Below are 19,720 nucleotides of genomic sequence, written 5' to 3'. Positions count from 1 at the left end.
ACAACTCAGACCAATTCAAGTTTCCGTGTTACAGGAATCAAGGAGGTTTTAATCTCAGTTTATATTTGCATTTATGACCGTTGGCTCTCCCCAGGGAGACAAGGAAAAGAAGGCCCCTACACCTGGTTTCAGATTGATTACAATCAACACGGGACAATTTTAGCATAAAAGGTTCGTTTTGCATCAAACACCTTTTTGAGGGGAGGAGGTGGAGGTGGTGAAGATAAAAATCCTCAATCAAAATCCCGCCAATTTGCGTTGTTCTTTGGGGAACAGGTTTTCAAATGCCGGGGAACAAAAGAGCGTTTGGTTTTCCAATCTCCCTGGGGCGGCAGCAGATTGTGAAGCAGCTACCGGAAGAAACCAAAGTATAAATTATTATCAACTAGAAGAAGGCGTGTGTGCGTGTGTGTACGCGCGCGTGCGCTCGGGGGCTTGGAAGAGGATAGGAAAGAGATGGAGTCCATGCTAAGGCTCCAAGGATTTTTTTTTTTTTTCAAGGTACCTCGTTATGTAATATTTATAATGAAAGGGGCTGCAACAGCGTCAGCGCGCTGACCCGCGTTTTCTCCACTGTTCACAACCCCAAGCTGGGATACAATGGGTATGGGAGGAGGGGACAAGAGGCGACTTGCAGGCGAGAGCGGGCTGCACAGCGGGAAGCCAGCCGCTTGCGCAGAAGCCGAGCCAGCAAAATTTACCCCCGGCCCTGCCACCGATCCACAGACCCCGCGGGGGCTACATCGGTAGTTTAAACGCACAATCGGGGATCCAGCCTCTCAAGAGTTTTACTCAGTAGGCGTGGAGAAGGGGTTAGGGTTAAGAAATCTGCATTGTCTGGCGCCTCTGAGGATTCTGAGCCCGTGACCTGGAGACCTCACGCTGGGAACAGAACATTGGAGCGTGGGCCGGGGCGTTCTCGTGCGGCAGGGACGCGTGCGCCGCGGGATCGCGCGTGGTCAGGAGCGCGCCGCTCCTCAGCAACGGCGCATGCGCCTGCTCGCCTTCCCGCAAGGCCGCGCAACTTCGCGGGCCCTCCTCTTCCAATCCGAGCGCCGGATTCTCCGAGTGCGTATCCTGGAGCTGCTGGCGGCGAGAGGCGGGAGGAAAGGGGCCGACTCGGGAGGGCCCGACTGGGGCGGGGCCGGGAGGCCTGTGAAAGTCTGTGAACGTCTGCGAGCGAGGCCGAGCCTCCGGAAGTGGCCGTTGTAAACACCGTCTTCCCTGTGTTTTTCCCATCTGTCTCCCTTTGCTATTCGTTCCCCCCTCCCCGGGTCCTAGAGTCCGTCAGGTTCAGACAGTTTTTGCTCTGACCCCGGCGATCTGCCTAGGCGTCTTTCTACCATTGAGATTTGGAGCTGCCCCTGGGGTCTGGGGTGTGCGGTCTGGACCACGGGAGTCCCCTGAGGTAACCACGGGATATGGGGGCTTCGAGGCGAACGATTCGGGCGGGGAGGTGTTGAGGAAGGTATGGGTGGTAGCAGTGAGAGTTATGGGGAACCCCGAGTTACTTCGTGGTTGTCCTGGCGCTGTTGGGGTCCATTGTGGGGACACGCCTCCACCTCGTTGGGCTGGGCCTCTCCGCCCACCTGGGGGAAGATCTTGGAGCGTCCTAACCAGAGACCGCTGCAGCAGCACTGAGTAGGGACCAGAGGACGGGACGCAGAGGGCCTGGACTTGGAATTTCTAAGGTTTACAACTCCGGACTGCCGGCTTTTCCTCTCCAAGAATCAGTAAACTCCTCGAGGACAAGGACCACGTCTTTTTCATCCTTAAAACAAACAAACAAACCAACAAACAAAAGAAAAACCAGCCACACACTAGACACTCTATCAATGTTTGATAAATGAAAGAATGAGTTGCTATCTGTAGTTTCTACTGCTCATTCACCAGGACTCCTAGGAGACAGAAAATCCAGCTGTTTTTCCAAGGCTGTAAATTTTCTGCTGTAAAACTGTTCTTTACTCCGTCATGATATTTATCCTAGGCAAATGCATATTTTTTCGTTTTAAGGAGATCTCTAATGATTCTGCCTAGCTTACTTGAGCAGCAATTTCAGTTGGTGTCCAACGCTTTCAAATACAGAACACATGAGTGTTTTGTATACTTCGCATGATTTTGGAGAGAAGACCCTACCATTTCGTCACCTGTTTTATTGAACAGTTAGCGCCTAGTAACAAACAATGGTAGAGTAGAAATGAACAGTGGTTTCCCTTAAAATGAAGATGAAATAAATATAGTGCAACTTGCTAAGAGGAAAGAGGGGACTAATTTTAGTTTGGAGCTTGAAGGTTTTTTTTTTTTTTTAAGATTTTATTTGTTTATTTGACAGACAGATCGCAATTAGGCAGAGAGGCAGGCAGAGAGAAAGGAAGGGAAGCAAGCTCCCCACTCAGCAGAGAGCCTGATGTGGGGCTCAATCCCAGGACCCTGAGATCATGACCTGAGCTGAAGGCAGAGGCTTTAACCCACTGAGCCACCCAGGTGCCCCATGGAGCTTAAAAGTTTTAATCGCTGGGTGACCTTAAGCAAATCACCTAAACTCACTAGACATTAGATTCCTTATCTGTCAAATAAGGAGGATGAACTTGGTCTTTAAATTCCTATTTAATTCCGAAATTCTTTGATTGTCTCAGCCCCCTTGTCATAGCCTTTTTTTTTTTTAAAGCTTTTATTTCTTTATTTGAGAGCGAGAATGAGCAGTGGGGAGGGGCAGAGGGAGAGAGAGAAAGAGAGAGAAGCAGACCCCCCCGGATAGCAAGGAGCCCCATGTGGGGCTAGATCCCAGGACCTAGGGATCATGACCCCAGCCGAAAGCAGACACTTAACTGATGGAGCCATCCAGATGCCCTGCCCTGTCATGGTCTTGTTGTGATGAAAGAACCAGACATCCTCTTTAAAGGTGAGATATGTAAGTCTGCAGATAAAGAGTCCCCCATCACAGATGTGGTTATTATTGAAGTTTAGCACTGTGTTGTGAAAGAGAATGGATTTAGGAAGTCAGCCAGATGTGGGTTTGTATTCTAACCCTCCCACTGAATATCTTTTTTTTTTTTTAAAGATTTTATTTATTTATTTGACAGAGATCACAAGGAGGCAGAGAGGCAGAGAGGCAGGCAGAGAGAGAGAGGACGAAGCAGGGTCCCTGCTGAGCTCAGAGCCCGATGCGGGGCTTGGTTCCAGGACCCTGGAATCATGACCCGAGCTGAAGGCAGAGGCTTTAACCCACTGAGCCACCCAGGCACGCCCCCCCCCCCTTTTTAAAGATTTTATTTATTTATTTGACAGAGGCAGTGAGAGAGGAAATATAAGCAGGGGGAGTGGAAGAGGGAGAAGCAGGCTTTCCACTGATCAGGGAGCCCGATGTGGGGCTCCATCCCAGGACCCTGGGGTTATGACTCAAGCTGAAGGCAAACACTTAATGACTGAGCCACCCAGGTGCCCCTGAATATCTTTTTTTAAAGAATTTTATTTATTTATTTTAGAGGTGGGGTGGGGGGCAGAGGGGGAGGGGAGAAAATCTCAAGCAGACTGGGGTTGAGTGCTGAGTCCCCCGTTGGGGCTTAATCTCAAAACCCTGTGATCATGACCTGAGCTGAAACCAAGAGTCAGTCAGTTGCTCAAGCAACTGAGCCACCCAGGCATCTCTCCCACTGAATGGCTTTATTTATTAATAGTTAGTAGTATTGTAGCTTTATTATCGTTACTCATCCTCTCTAAGCATCAGTGTTCTCGTCCATGAAATATGTGTAATCATCTTATAGGGCTATTGGGAGGATTCAGTGAGATCAGTTACAGTTAGCCTAGTATCTGGCACATAGTAAGTGCTCAATAATAGTGGTTTCTATGTTTTTATCCTCAGACACACTAAGAGATGAGATCCCCAACCCCACCCACACCTTTCCCTTTCCCCCTGATCTGTACAGACACACTGAGAGATGAATACATTCTGTACGACCCACTGAAGGACTCAGCTGTGAGGTCGGAAACTACATTTGTACCAGCCGTGGCTCTGCAACCTAAAGTAGAATGGTCTTTCTGGCTGGTGCTTAACTCTTAGGATGTTTAGATCATTGATTCCTTGGCCTCGATCACCTATATTTGGCTCTACTACCTGTGTCTAAAAAACTTCTTATTGAAGAATGATATATATAACACCCCCTCATCTATTTTAGTAGGAATGGTGAGAGAAGTCCAACTCCATTATCAAGAGAAGATTCATCTATTAATAGAGTAACAAAAAAGCTGATCTAAACTTTGCCTTTATCCATCACTGCTACAGAATGGCCTAGATTGGGCCTGAGCCTGTGGAAGTGCCATTTGTATTGAGAATCCACTGGAGGTCTGAGTTATCTTTCATTAACAGGACTCTGCCTTGTAGTTAGTTGGGGGGTGGGGTGGGGTGGGGTGTGGGTAAGGATGAGCTGTGTTTGAAAAATCTGTGGTAGGGAGAAATGCTTTTCTGATAAGCAAGGTCTCATGTGCTCTCTGGCTGGGGGTGAACCATGTCTTGATGGCAAATAGCAAGACACAGCAGAACTGTGCAGTCTGCTAATTTGGGCTTGAATCCAGATTCTGTCACTTGCTAGAGCTGAGACTTTGGACAGGAGATTGAATGAATGTCTTTTTTTTTTTTTTTTTTTTTTGACAGACAGAGATCACAATTAGGTGGAGAGGCAGGCAGAGAGAGAGAGAGGAGGAAGCAGGCTCCCCGCTGAGCAGAGAGCCTGATGTGGGGCTTGATCCCAGGACCCTGGGATCATGACCCTAGTGGAAGGCAGAGGCTTAACTCACTGAGCCACCCAGGCGCCCCTGAATGATTATCTTTAAGCCTCAGTTCCTTAGGTATAAAGTGGGAACATTAAAAAGTATCTTCCCCTTGAGGTTGGTGTAGAGTGCCAGTGTAGAGATATAGAAAGTTCTTAGCATACTGTCTGGAGAAGGGACGTTTGTCATGGTTGGCATGATGAGAGTAGGAGTGGCTTTGAGGTATTGGATAGTTTTTTTTTTTTTTTTAAGATTTTATTTATTTACTTGACAGAGATCACAAGTAGGCAGAGAGGCAGGCAGAGAGAGAGAGAGAGAAAGCAGGCTCCCTGCTGAGCAGAGAGCCCGATGCGGGGCTCGATCTCAGGACCCTGGGATCATGACCTGAGCCGAAGGCAGAGGCTTTAACCCTCTGAGCCACCCAGGCGCCCCTTGGATAATTTTTTTATAGATAATGATGTATTGAATGTTTTCAAATGGAAAGCGTTATTTACAGAGTTAGCTACACGTTGGAGAAAGGCTGATGTTGATTGCATATCATAAGGAATTTGTAATTACTCATACAGATTAGCTAAAGTATTTATCTTGTGGAGTTTCGTAGGGTAGTTTCAAGTAAGGCTTGGAACACATTATGTGAGGAACCTATAATTCTTTGACCTAGCTCCCTATATCACTGACATTTCTATTACTGTACCTAGCTACTTTCCTCATCATTCATTACCTTTTCACTCTGGTGTATGAAAAGGGAGCTTTTACTACATCATCTCTGCCACATTCAGTTGTTTAGAACTCTACTCAAGGTTTAAATTCAGCCACAGATCTGACTTCGGCTCTTCATTGATGTTGTCTTCCTAATACATGCAGAGGTAGGCCCTTGAACCCTAGTGTCATCAAGAGCTGATATCAGAGACAGAGAAGAAGAAAATAAGATTTTGCTAAATGAGACTTTTTAGATAGGATTTCTTTTTGGATAATGAATTTGAAAAATTGAGATATAACTCATCTATCAAAATTCATAGTATTAAAGCATACAATTCATTGGTTTTTAGTATATTCACCGTGTTCCACGGCAATCACTGCTATCCAATTCCAGAACATTTCCATTCCTCCCAAAAAGAAACGTCATACCGTTTAGCAGTTAGATCCAATTCCCCCTCTCCCTACCCTCCGGCAACCACAAGTCTACTTTTTATTTCTATGTGTTTCATCATTCTATACATTTCATATATGTGGAGTCCTACAATCTGTGGTCTTTAGTGTTTGGCTTCTTTCACGTAGCATATGTTTTCAAGGTTTACCCATGTGTCATATATCGTTACTTCATTCCTTTTAATGGTTGAATAATATTTCATATTTTATTGACCCATGGGTCAGTTAATGGACATTTGGGTGTTTTTTTATTCTTTGGCTATAATGACCAATGTCACTCAGACATTTGTGCACAAGTTTTTGTTGAAATCCAGTAATTACCTTAGAATGTGTCTGGTGGTCAGTATTCTCTGGTATACAGTTTGCTTTTCAAAATGTACGTTAAGGGGCACCTGGGTGGCTCAGTCGTTAAGCGTCTGCCTTTGGCTCAGGTCATGATCCCAGGGTCCCTGCATTGGGCTCCCTGCTCGGCAGGAAGCCTGCCTTCTCCCTCTCCCACTCCCCCTGCTTGTGTTCCCTCTCTCACTGTCTCTCTCTCTGTGTCAAATAAATAAATAAATGAAATCCTAGAGAAAAATGTACATTAAAATCTTTTTGTTACTTCAGGAAAGTTTTCCTGGATTACAGTTTTTAGTATTCTGTTTCCTTGCTTTTGTCTTCTTACTCGGGGACTCCTGCTATCTGCACGATGGTTATTCTTTGCCTGGATTCAGTATTTTGTCACTTTCTTTTGAATCCTTTTGATCTCTCCTTCATTTCTTTTCACTCAGAAAACTTTCCTCTTTTTATTTCCTGTGTCCTTTCAGGCATTTTCTGTCATGTGTATTTACTTTGTGTCTCCTCTTAGTCTTCATCACTGAAATTTTTTTCTTTCATTTCTAAGTCTAATGGTTGTCACCTTCTTTCGGAGTTTTCTAATTCTAATTCTTTCCTGTCTTGTACCATTTTGTTAGGGTCTTTTAGCTTATCTTGAAATAGTACATTACAGGTTTCATCTGTTTTGTGGTCATGTCTTTCTGTCATGCTTTCATTTGTAGCATTCAATTCTGCTCCCTTTTTACCTGTGTTCACTTCATATGGGATTTGACCACATACTTTTCTGTTGCTTATTTTTTTTTAAGATTTTATTTATTTATTTGACAGAGAGAGATCACAAGTAGGCCGAGAGGCAGGCAGAGAGAGGGGGGAAGCAGGCTCCCTGCTGAGCAGAGAGCCCGATGTGGGCCTTGATCCCAGGACCCTGAGATCATGACCTGAACCAAAGGCAGAGGCTTAACCCAGTGAACCATCCAGGCGCCCTGTTGCTTATTTTTATGGAAGATTAATTTAATTTAACTTTGAGATTGGGGCAAGCTTCAGGAAAGCGTCTCTGACTTCATGGAACTCTCTCTTGTGGTGTTTTGTTAGTGTTAAAAACTGAGGTGGCTTGTTTCTGAGATTTCCTGGCTCTGTTTCCTCCTACAGTTTGGTTTGGGCCATTGCTTTGACTTTATTTCCCTTATCCTGCTTGGTTTGGATTCCATTCTTTGCAGTTTCTCTTTAGTGGGGGCCTCTGTCCAGGAAAGCGACCTTGGCAGGTCAGATCTGAGAGTTCATAGACCAGACTGTACCAACTCTTTCAAGACTTTCTTACCGTATGCCTGTATGGCATGCTGACTTGTGGAACGGGCAGACTTCTCCCAGATTCACCTGCTGTTCCCAGATTGGCTTGCAGTGCTCCCCACTGAATATATGCTGGCTCTTTTTGGTGTTCTTTCAGATGTAGTCTTGTTATTTCCATACTCTGCTTTCTCCTCCTTATATACTTCTGTGGCTCCCATATAGGTTTTGTGGCTGTTGGTGGTTTGCCCTTATTCGTTTGTATTTTGTAGCTTCTTGTTGTAAACAGAAATGTAAATTAGATTTTCTAGTTTCTCTAATTACCTTAGATAGTTTTTACAATGTTCCTCATTTAAATTAATAAATTGTAGAATAATGACTTTATGAAAGACACTTGCAGGCAGGGCTGATGTGAGAACTCATTTTTGTACCTTTCTTGTCCCTCAACTTCTTTTTCTTCTTAACCCCACAAGAGTATTTTCAAATTTCTTATCCATTAATTTTTTTGAAGTTTATTTATTTTTTAGTAATCACTATACCCAATGTGGGGCTCAGACTCATGACCCTGAGATCGAGAATCGCATCCTCTTCAGCCTGAGTCAGCCAGATGCCCCCCTCCCCCGCCCCATATTAGTTTTTTATTGGTGTAGGACAAATTACCACAAACTTAATGGCTTGAAACAGCACCCAGGTCAGGAATCTGGGCACAGCTTAGGTGGATCCTCTCTTCAGAGTTTCACTGGGCTGCAGTCAGGGTGCTGGCTGGGCTGTGTTCTCATCTGGAGGTTTGACTGGAAAGAATCCACTTCGCAGCCTATTTCGATTGTTGGCAGAATTTGTGTCCTGTTGGCATCTGTATGACTGAGGCATCTAGCTTTTTGCTGGCTGCGGGGTGGAGGCTGCCTGCTGTTTCAGTTTTGTAGCCCTCTCTGTAGGTCCCAGCACGGCATTTTGCTTCTTCATGCCCCGCAGGAGATTGTCATTTTGGTCTTTTAAGACAGAGTCTTACATAACATAATGTAATCATGGGAGTGACGTATCACCATCCCTTTGCCATATTCTCTCGGTCAGAAGCAAGTCACAGGTTCTGCCCACAGCAAAGGGGAGGCTATTATACGAGAGAAAAATACCAGTGGGGGCCAAGATTGTGGGGACCATCTGTCTACCACATTATCTGTGTCAATGATCTGGAAATTGATGAAACTTGCTCCTGAGCCATAGAAGACACTTTTATCTCTAGAAGACTACTCCCATTTGAAGATGTTAGCTACCAAAATGATGGGCTAAAAAAAAGATTCTCTTCAGTTTAGCTTTATTGAAACAACTTTATTAAAATTTGGTTAACTACCTCTTCCCACAGTTTTCTGCCCCAAATAAAGCCAAAACAAAACACAACAGACATTATTAAAGTCCTATCTATGTAAATTCTTTTCTTGTGGGTGAGAGATTCTGTTTGTGCCTATCGTGACACATATGCATACCCGTGTGTGTTTAATCTTTTGCATAAAAGTAGAAACATTTTACAAACATGCTTTTGAGCCTGGGACTCCATTCTAAGTTTTAATTCTTTAACTTCCATTCTGAAGACAGTTTTTCTGGAGTCTGATCTTTGGGAGTATGGTGGTAAAGTGAAAAGACTCTGGGACTCAGTATCAGAAGAGCTTGACTGAGTCTTTAGTATCCTCCATTTAGTAGCAGACTGGCCATAAGCAAGTCATTTAGCCTCTTTGAATCAGATGAGCTTCCTTAATTGCAGTGAGGACAATAAACCTCAGGTAGGACAGTTTTTACATTGCAGTGTTGTAAGGATCAGGGTTCACTGTATTAGGTGCTCAACAAATCGACAGTGGTATGTTTGTCTACCACTGTTTCCAAACTTAGTCTTTCAGGTCCCTAGAGAAATAGGATTTTCCCTCTATCTTGTTGAAAACTCCATCTTCTTTGTTCTGGGGCAAAGTATTCTAGTATCAGCTAACTCACTGTTTCAAAGATCTGTTGGTGGGTGTCTGTAGAAATCATTACTCAGTTCGTAGCACCTTGGTTTTGTCTCCATCTTGGTAGGCTTTTCTTTCAGTGACATCTTTGAGGGTTTATTAGGAGCAGGGAGAGAGAGTTAGTTTTTTTTTTTTTTTTTTTGTCTTCTAGATATCCCTGTACACTGATAATTCTACTAAATAATTCTTTTGATACATCTTTCACCTAGAACAAATCACCTTAAGTATTACTTACTCCCTTCCTTTATCAGGGACTATAATATTTTCCCAGAGGTTTTGTATTCGTGATAGAAACTTACAATGACTGAGCATTGTATAATGCTGTATATGTTACTTAAATGTCAAATATATGAGATTGATGTAATTATCCCCTTATTATGGTTGAGGAAACCAGTGCAGAGAGTGTAAATGACTTGCCCACGACCACATACTTGGAAGATACTTAAAAGCATCCTAACTCAGATCCCTCTGAATCCAAAGCTTACAGTCTTTCTTAGGATATTGGAGTTCTGCTAGGAATACCAAGAGATGCTTGTGAGATCTTGATATTTGTGTCTGTCTGAACATAATCCTTGTTATCTCTGTTTAAAATATTCACTCAGAGGTTCTTTCATACCATATATATATATATACACATATGTATGTGTGTGTGTGTGTGTGTGTGTGTGTGTATAAAAGCAACTTACTTTAAATGGTTAGCTTTGTATAATTTGGAGTACCTCCCATAGAAGAAAGTTCTAGACAGGCCAGTGTAAGTGACAACTATTCTCCTCTTTCCATATTCCTTATTTCCTTATTCCTCCTTGATCTTTAACATAAGGACTTTGAAAATTACCATGAGATCATTTGTGGGAAGTACTTTGGTCTCATTGATTGTAGCATTACATTAAAAATATATCATTTATGAAAATGGCTTTAGGGACTTAAAAATGTCCCTGGATTTCATTTTCTTTCAAACTGCATTCTATTCTCTAGAAATAGGCTCTACATTCCTTTTCTAGTTCAAAATTAATTTGTCACTATTTTATTAAGATCATTTTTTCTTGGGGCATGGGTGGCTCAGTTGGCTAAGCATCTGCCTTCAGGCTTGGGTCATGCTCCTGGGGTCCTGGGATTGGGGCTCATGTGGGGCTCCCTGCTCAGTGGCGAGTCTGCCTCTCCCTCTGCCTCTGCCCATCTCCCACCTTGTGCTCTCTTTCTGTTGAATGAATAAATAAATAAATACAATCTTGAAAAAAAGAAAAAATTTTCTCTTCATTTGAGAAATTAAAATAATCTCATAGAATTTTTTTGTATAATAAGGAATATCTTTTTAACATTTTGTCATTTTTGCTTCTAATCTTTTTTTTAATTTTATTTTTTAAATTTTTATTTATTTATTTTTTTAAAAGATTTTATTTATTTATTTGACAGGCAGAGATCACAAGTAGGCAGAGAGGCAGGCAGAGAGAGAGAGGGAAGTAGGCTCCCCGCTGAGCAGAGAGCCCGATGTGGGGCTCGATCCCAGGACCCTGAGATCATGACCTGAGCCGAAGGCAGAGGCTTTAACCCACTGAGCCACCCAGGTGCCCCCTAATCTTTTTTTTAAAAAGAAATCAGGGGTGCCTGGGTGTCTCAGCTAAGCAGCTGACTTTGGCCCAGTAGTGATTCCAGGGCCTGGGATCACACCCTATTTCAGGCTCCTTGCTCAGTGGGCATCTGCTTCTCCCTCTCCCTCTGCTTGCTGCTCTCCCTGCTTGTGCTCTCTCTCTCTGTGTCAAATAAATAAAATCTTAAAAAAAAGAAAAAGAAACATAATAGTTTTTAAATGTTTTCATGTTTGTTATAAAATAATTTAAAAAATACAAGTAAGGTGGGTCTGGGTGTCTCAGTTGGTTTAGTGTCTGCCTTCCCCTCAGGTCCTGGGATCAGCCTGGTGTTGGGCTCCCTGCTCAGTGGTGTGTCTGCTTCTCCCTCTCCTCCTTGCTTATGCTCTCTCTCAAATAAATAAATAAAATAAAAAAAAATACAAGTAAGATGAATGAAAAGACAAAAATCACTCATAGTCTCAGGACTCTTATTATAACTCATACAACTCACTGTTATATTGTTTACTATTTTAACAGACTTCAGCCCATCTAACCTGTAAGCCACAGACACCTGGGAGAGGTGTAATCCTCAATAACGAAGTACACGACTCAGAAACAGTGGGCTGTTTTCAGAGAGTTGGAAGAGACTTACCATGAGTTTAAACGCTTCAAGTAATGCCCCCGGTGACGCCCAAAGGTAAGCCGCCCGTCCTTTCCTGTAGTCAGGGAGTGCTTTCGGGTTGCGGGTAGCTGGGAGAGGTCAGTGGTTGGGGGTGCTGATTGTAAGGATTCTCGGGGTGTGCTAAGGGAGGCCAAAGCTTCAGGTGCCTGGAGGAGCAGGCAGGATGCATCACAGCAACAGGAACGGGATGTAGGGACTGTATGCTGTGGTCTGTGCTCCTTTGTTAACTCATCCCTGAAAGTCAGTGTATGTACTTTCTCCTGCCCTTAGAGAACCGCTTATTCTTCTCTCCTTTTCCAGTCTTTTCTCCTTCTCATTGTTTTGCTTATTCCCAGTTCTGTGTGGTCATTACTCTGGCCTGCCCTGATCTCTGTAACTCCAGTTGTTCTAACTTCGTGCCCCAGCGGTAGTTCATGGCTACTCTCGAGGCCTTCTTTGGGTTTTAGCTCCCCTTCCACTGCTCTTGAACTTGGAGTTTATGTTCCAAGAATTGCCGCTGTTCCTCTTTTTTGTACCCTTGATATCTGCCTTTGGGTGAGGTGCCTGCTTTGGGTTGATTCACCTCTGATGTGAAAAATAGAAAACTCTGAGTCTAGAATATAAAACTGAGCCAATTCAGAGAGTGCAGTCCAAAGTGTTTTGGTTTACAAAGAACTAAATACAGAAATTGAAAGTGTTTAGAAACTTTTATAATCATGTAGCAGAGTAATTTTCTGTTTGTTAAATCTAGTAATAAAACACTTGGGGTTGCATTTTATCTCTTTTTAAAATTTCTTTTCAAAACAATTTCTTGTTCACTGTGGAAAACAGCATGGAGTTTCCTCAAAAAGTTGAAAATAGAGCTACTCTACGACCCACTAATTGCACTACTGGGTATTTACCCCAAAGATACTAATGTAGTGATCCAAAGGGGCACTTGCACCCCAATATTTATAACAACAGTGTCCACAATAGCCAGACTATGGAAAGAGCCCAGATGTCCATCCACAGATGAACGGATAAAGAAGATGTGGTGTATACACACAATGGAATACCATGCAGCCATCAAAAAAGCTGAAATCTTGCCATTTGCAATGGGGTGAATGGAACTAGAGGGGATTATGCTAAGTGAAATAAGTCAATCAGAGAAAGACAATTATCATATGATCTCACTATGAGGAATTTGGGAAACAAGACAGAGGATCATAGGGGAAGGGAGAGAAAAATGAAACAAGATGAAACCAGAGAGGGAGACAAACCATAAGGGACTCTTTATCTCAGGAAACAAACTGAGGGTTGCCAGAGGGGAGGGGTGGAAGGGATGAGGTGGCTGGGGGGTGGGCATTGGGTATGTGCTGTGATGTGATGAGTGCTGTGAATTGTGTAAGACTGATGAATCACAGAAACCCTGAAACAAATAATAAATTGTATGTTAATAAAAAAAATTTCTTGTTTAGTCATTTTAAAGATAGTTATTTTAGTCATTTTAAATATATTTTACGAAAGCACCATTTGTTGGGGGGAAGAGTCCTTGCTCCTACTTAGTTTGAGAAGAACTGATCTAGACTGCCTTTTCAGCAAGGATGTGTGGGTGGGGCAAGGACCATGACTAACATGTACTTCACCTATAAATAGGATTTGCCACAGAAACATTTTCCACCTATCTTTAGAAGCTACCTTCAATCTTTTCTGGAGCAAGGTATGAAATACGTGAATAAAATATAAACTTTTGACTTCAGTAAAAACGTTTTCACTTTTGGAGGGAACATCTTGCCATACAAGTATCTCTCATATTTTTTTTAAGATTTTATATATTTATTTGTCAGGGGGAGCGAGAGCACACACAAGCAGGGAGGAGCGGCAAGCAGAGGGAGAAGCAAGCTCCCTGCTGAGCAAGGAACCTGATGCAGGACTCGATCCCAGGACCCCAGGATCATGTCTGTCCTGATTTTTAATGACTAAATTGCTCTTTAGAATTTTAGAATCTGGCTAAATGAAGTTAAACTTTGCTATTTACCACTAATTTACTTTCTGTAGATTTGCCTTTTCTGAACAACTCATACACATGGAATCATACCGTATGTGGTCTTTTGTGTCTGGCTTCTTTCACTAGGCATGTTCTGCAGGCTTATCCTGTTGTTAACAGGTATCAGTACTGTTTCTTTTTTATTGCTGGGTAGTATTCTGTTGTATGGCTGTAGCACATTCTGGTTACCCACTCATCAGCTCATGGCCTTTTAGGTGGTTTCCACTTTTTGGCTGTTATAAGTAATGCTGCTCTGAGCATTTGTGTGCGAGCCTTTGTGTGGGGATGGTTTCATTTCTCTTGGGTAGATTCCTTTAATTTGTATTTTCCTAATGAGTAATGAGATCCTGTATGTGATTTTTTTGCCATTTGTATATCTTCATTGGTGAAAAGCCTCTTCAGATCTTTTGCTCGTTTTGCTCGTTTTTAAATTAGTTGTCTTTTTGCTGTTGAGCTTTAAGCATTTTTTAAAAATATATTTTGGATACAAGTCTTTTGTCTTTTATCAGATATATAATTGCACATATTATCTCCCACTTGTTGGCTTGACTTCATTTTCTTAATAATGTCTTTAGAAGTGCAAATGTTTTAAATTTTTATAAAGTCCAATTTTTTTCTTTTTTCTTTTTTTCTTTTAAGTAGGCTCCATGCCCAATATGGGGCTTGAACTCATGACCCTGAGATCAAGAGTCACATGTTGTACTGACTGAGCCAGCCAGGTGCCCTTCCAATTCTTTTCCTTTATGGATTGTGCTTTTGGTTTTGTATCTATGAAATCTTTGCCTAACTTTAGGTCATGAAGATTTTTCTCCTATGTTTTTTTCTAGAAGTTTTATAATTTCAGTTTTTACATTTAGGTCTATGCTCCATTTGAACTTACTATTTTTTTTTTTTTTTTTTTTTAGAGAGCAAGCATGCATGTAGGGGGTTGGGGGGAGGGACAGATGGAGAAGGAGAGAGAATCTTCTTGTTTTAAAGATTTATTTATTTTAGGGGAGCCTGGATGGCTCCGTTGGTTAAGTGTCTGCCTTTGGCTCAGGTTGTGATCCCAGAGTTCTGGGATTGAGCCCTTCTTCATCTGGCTCCCTGCTCAGCAGGTAGTCTGCTTGTTCTCTGCCATTGCCCATGCCCCCTGCATGTGTGTGCCCGTGCGCGTGCGCGTTCTCTCTCTCAAATAAATAAATAAATAAACTCTTTAAAAAATTATTTATTTCAATGAGGGAGTGCATCTCTAAGTGAGCATGGGGGGCGGAGAAGAAAGCGACAGAGGGGGAGAACCTAAGCATGACACTGAGATCATGACCTGAGCTGAAATCAAGAGTCCAACACTTAACTCACTGAGCCACCTAGGTGCCCCTTAAGTTACTTTTTATGTATGGTGTGAGGTGAGGGTCTAAATTAATGTTTTTATCCAATTGTTATCAGCACCATTTATTGATAAGACTGTTTTTTCCCCACTGAATTGTCTTGACACCTCTGTTGAAAATTAATGGACCAAATGTATATAAGTTTATTTCTAGAGTCTCAAGTATGATACAATGAGCTACCAATGAGCTACATGTCTCCTTTTTTGCTTTTTTTAAAAAAAATATTTTATTTATTTATTTGACAGACAGAGATCACAAGTAGGCAGAGAGGCAGGCAGAGGGGGAGGGGGAAGCAGGCTCCCCTCTGAGCAGAGGGCCTGATGCGGGGCTCGATCCCAGGACCCTGAGATCATGACCTGAGCTAAAGGCAGGGGCTTAACCTACTGAGCCACCCAGGCTCCCTCTAAATCTATTTTTCTGATGCTATTGTGAATGGAATTATTTTTCTAAACTTCATTTTTGAATTATTCATTGTTAATATGTAGAAATGTAATTGATTTTTGTATATTGATTTTACATTCTGTGACCTTGCTAAAATTATTGTTTTAGTTCCAGTGTTTTTGTTTCTTAATGAATTTCTTAGGATATTTTTACAGGATCATGTCCTTTGCAATTAAGGACAGTTTTACTTTTGAGTAGCCTGGCTGGCTCAGTTGGTAGAACATGGGGTCGTGAGTTTAAGCTCTACATTGGGCATAGAGCTTACTTTAAAAAAAAAAAAAAAGGATAGTTCTATTTCTTTCCTTCTAATATATATATGCCCGCTTGTCTGTCCATCCTTCCTTTCTTTCCTCCTTCCTCCCTCCCTTGCCTCCTTCCTTCTTTCCTCCCTCCCTCCTCCAGTACAGTCTCAAATAGAAGTGGACAGGTTTGTTTTGTTCCCAGTCTTAGGGGAAGCTCAGTCTTTCACCAATAAGTATGCCACTTGTAAGTTTTTCATAGAAGCTTTTTACCAGATTAAGTAAATTTCCTTGAATTCCTAGTTTGTTGCATTTTTTAAAAAATCACGAATCGATGTTGAATTTTATCAAGTGCTTTTTCTATATCTATTGAGATGATTATGTAATTTTTATTTTTTATTTTAGTAAAATGGTATATTACATCAATTGATTTTCAGACATTAAGTCAATTTTCTGTTTTTGGGACAAATCCCACTAGGTCATGTTGTGTAATATTTTTAAGACGTTGTTGGATTTGGTTTGCTAATGTTTTGTTGAGGATTTTTTGCATTTCTGTTCATGAGGGATACTGGACTGTAGTTTTCCTTTCTTGTGCTGACTCACTTTGATCTTATGTAATCTGGGTTAATAGAATGAGCTGGGGAGTGTCTCCACCTCTTCTAAAGTGAGGATTGATATTATTTCTTCTTTAAATGTTTGGTAGAATTTACTAGGGAAGCCATATGGATTTGAGTTTTCTTTGTGTTTAGATTTGTAAAATTATTAATCCAATATCTTTAGCTCTTATAGATCTATTCAGATTTGTTTCTTTTGGGGTTAATTTTGATAACATCAGTTTTTCTAGGAATTTGTCCATTTGCTCTACATTGTCTAACTTGTCAGCATACAGTTGTTCATAGTATTTATTATAATCCTTTTAGGTTGGTAGTGTCATTTCCTCTCTCATTCTTTATTTTTATAATTTGAATCTTTTCTCTCTTTTTGTCAATCTAGCCAAAGTTTAGCAGGTTTATTGATCTTTTCATATTTGTTTATTTATTTGTAAAGATTTTATTTATTTGTAAGACAGAGAGAGAGAAAGAGAGAGCACAAGCAGGGGGAGTGGGAGAAGGAGAAGCAGGCTCTCTGCTGATCAAGGAGCCTGTGCTCAGATGCTTGATTCCAGGACTTTGGGATCATGACCTGAGCGGAAGACAGATGGTTAATCCAGTGAGCCACCCAGGTGCTCAGCGGATCTGAGTGCTTGTCGATCTTTTTAAAGAGCCAACTTTTGGTTTCATTGATTCTCTGTGTTGTTTTATTTTAGTCTTATCTTAAATAATTATCTTAAAAAATTAAAGTTACACAGGTATGTTATTTAAAGAATCTCATGTTCTGAAAGGCTTACTCACTGACATTAGGAAAAAGAGCAGTGCTCATTTGCTTGTGACAAATTACCCTCTTGATCTCTAGAAACAATCATTTTCAACTCAGATAATTTTTATTTTAAAATATTTTTAATTTGATTTAATTTATTTAAAATTTTGTGTTTTTTGTACGGAGGTATGGTTGACACACAATGATACATCAATTTCAGTACAAGATAGTGATTCAACAAGTCTGTGTTACGCTGTGCTCACGAAAAGTGTGGCTGCCATCTGTCACTATACTCTGTGCAGGGGCCAAACTCATCTCTGTATCGTTCCAATTTTAGTATATGTGCTGCCAAAGCCAGCACTGTCACCATTCTGAAATGATTTTTAAGATCTAAAGCTCTCAAAAAAATTTTTTATATTGCTATTTGATTTTTCAGGTTTAGCTGTTATTCTACTGACTGCCCACACTACAAAAGATCATGATTTAGTTTTCATTCATGTTTCTCTCCTTTTTCTGTCCTCTCTATATTTAGTTTTTCATGTTTACATTATTATAATTTAAAAAACTTTCCAGTTGATTTTCTCCATTTAGAAATTTTTTTTTTGTCTTTTTCGTACATTGTTTTCCTTGGATTTGATCATTGTTTCATTGATTGTTTAGTTTGCTTAATTTCTGTGAATTTATCATGAATTCAGCTTCATACTCCAATCAAGTGGCATAAATATTTCAGTATGTTCAGACAGTTGAAGTATTCTGGGTTTATCTTTATTTTATTTTTTAAAAGATTTTATTTATTTATTTGACAGAGATCACAAATAGGCAGAGAGGCAGACAGAGAGAGAGGAAGGGAAGCAGGCTCCCTGCTGAGCAGAGAGCCTGATGTGGGGCTCTATTCCAGGACCCTGGGATCATGACCTGAGCGGAAGGCAGAGTCTTTAACCCACTGAGCCACCCGGGGCCCCCTCTGGGTTTATCTTTAATTGTAATTCTAACACAATTAACACACAGTGTTATATTAGTTTCAGATGTACAATACAGTGATTCAGCAATTCTATACGTTACCTGGGGCTCATCAAGATAAATGTATTCTTAATCCCCTTCACCGCTTTCACCCAGCCCCCTGAAGCCTTCTGTTGTCTTCTGTGTGCATCTTCTTCAGGAAGTCACTCCTGGAGGCTTTGGCCAGTCCAGTAGTCCAGCTGGGACACATTGCCCATTAGGTGTTGTGCTTTCGTCTCAGGGTCACACTTGTCACCTGCTGTTCCTTTCTTAACTCTCCTAGAAATTCCATTGCTGTTTTTTCTGTCTTGAATCCCTTATATCTGGGGTCCCATGTCTTTCTCCTCCTCAGTTTAGGTCCTCTTGAGAAAGTTCATGGGAGGTAATCGTTTTGGAGCCTTGCAGATCTGAAATAGTCTTCCTCATTCCCTTGTAACTTGTTGGGCATAAAATTCTAAATGGAAATTATTTTCCCTTGGTATTTTTTCAGCATCCAGGAGATTTTTTTTTTTTTAAACATTTACTTATTTAGCTTTTCATTCCTTAGTTTGTATTTTGATTTCCAAGAGTTCTGTTTTCTGTTCTGGGAATATTTCATTTTTTTTCAATCACATTCAGTTTTTGTTTTATGGATGTTCGTTCTTCTCTTATTTTTCTGGAGGTTTTTTCCCCACCTCTTTTTTATGTTCCCTTTTCCCTGCATAATCTTTGAGGGTTCTTCCTCTCTGTCCCCTGATTTGGTCTCTGTCTTTCTAAACTCTTGCTTCCTAAATTCTGGCAATCCTCACCTCACTGCTCTCTTATTTAAAACTAGGGGCCTAACAAGCTGATTGGAAGCCCAGTGTGTAAGGTTTGTGTTTATGGCATTCTCTATAGGGTGATGTGGTTAAGGTGTTTGTTGAAGAACCCCTAGCGTTGGGGCGCCTGGGTGGCTCAGTAGGTTAAACCTCTGCCTTCAGCTCGGGTCATGATCTCGGGGTCCTGGGATCCAGCCCGGCATCGGGCACTCTACTCAGCGCGGAGCCTGCTTGCTCCTCTCTCTCTGCCTGCCTCTCTGCCTGCTTGTGATCTCTATCTCTCTCTGTCGAGTAAGTAAATAAAATCTTAAAAAAAAAAAAAAAACAAAAATCCCCAGCGTTAGCATCTTTAGGTCTTTTTCACTTTGCTGGTTTTCACCTTCTATTCTCTTCTTGGCTGCCATTATTCTGGCATACAAGATGTTGTACAAGACCAGCATAATTTTTGACTCAAGTTTCCTATTTTTGATATGGGGTCTTATACCATTTCTATCTGATGTCTCTAAGCCACAGACCTTCTGTTTTATCCTCTCCCGGGAATAAACTGTTACTTTGTGCTTGCCAGAGTAAGAGAGATTAGTACCCAGTTGTGTGGTGTGTAGGGTAAAGGATCCCAGAATCTCATTTCTTTGGCAGACTTTCAACCAATTATCTTGTTTTTGCTCTACTTTTACCCCGTTTTCAAAGCTGTTGTCAATTAATTGAGCTTTTGGGTGTAAACCAGGTGGTGGGTATTATGGAGGGCATTTATTGCATG

General features: G+C 41.5%; 1 protein-coding gene and 1 pseudogene across 5 annotated transcripts in view; one reads left to right on the top strand and one right to left on the bottom strand.

Annotated features, from left to right (window-relative positions):
• Positions 1-1,260: 1,260 nt before the first annotated feature.
• CCDC171 (coiled-coil domain containing 171) overlaps positions 1,261-19,720 on the top strand; it is a 288,246-nt gene continuing 269,786 nt past the window's right edge. For 4 of the 5 annotated variants that reach the window (XM_032880558.1, XM_032880557.1, XM_032880556.1 and 1 more), the window contains exons 1-2: positions 1,261-1,408; positions 11,615-11,774. In XM_032880558.1, the coding sequence (XP_032736449.1) occupies positions 11,731-11,774 (44 nt within the window). In that variant the 5' untranslated portion in view covers positions 1,261-1,408; positions 11,615-11,730. Of the gene's footprint in view, positions 1,409-3,787; positions 3,982-11,614; positions 11,775-19,720 lie in introns of those variants that run through there. The other variant, XM_032880555.1, reaches the window with a different exon arrangement.
• LOC116881049 lies at positions 17,432-17,528 on the bottom strand (annotated as a pseudogene).

Source organism: Lontra canadensis, unplaced genomic scaffold (assembly GCF_010015895.1).
Source record: "Lontra canadensis isolate GAN:19392208 unplaced genomic scaffold, GSC_riverotter_1.0 scaffold70, whole genome shotgun sequence".
NCBI lineage: Eukaryota > Metazoa > Chordata > Mammalia > Carnivora > Mustelidae > Lontra > Lontra canadensis.
Note: the sequence above shows the minus strand (reverse complement) of the source record. Positions and strands in the feature narration are given on the sequence as shown.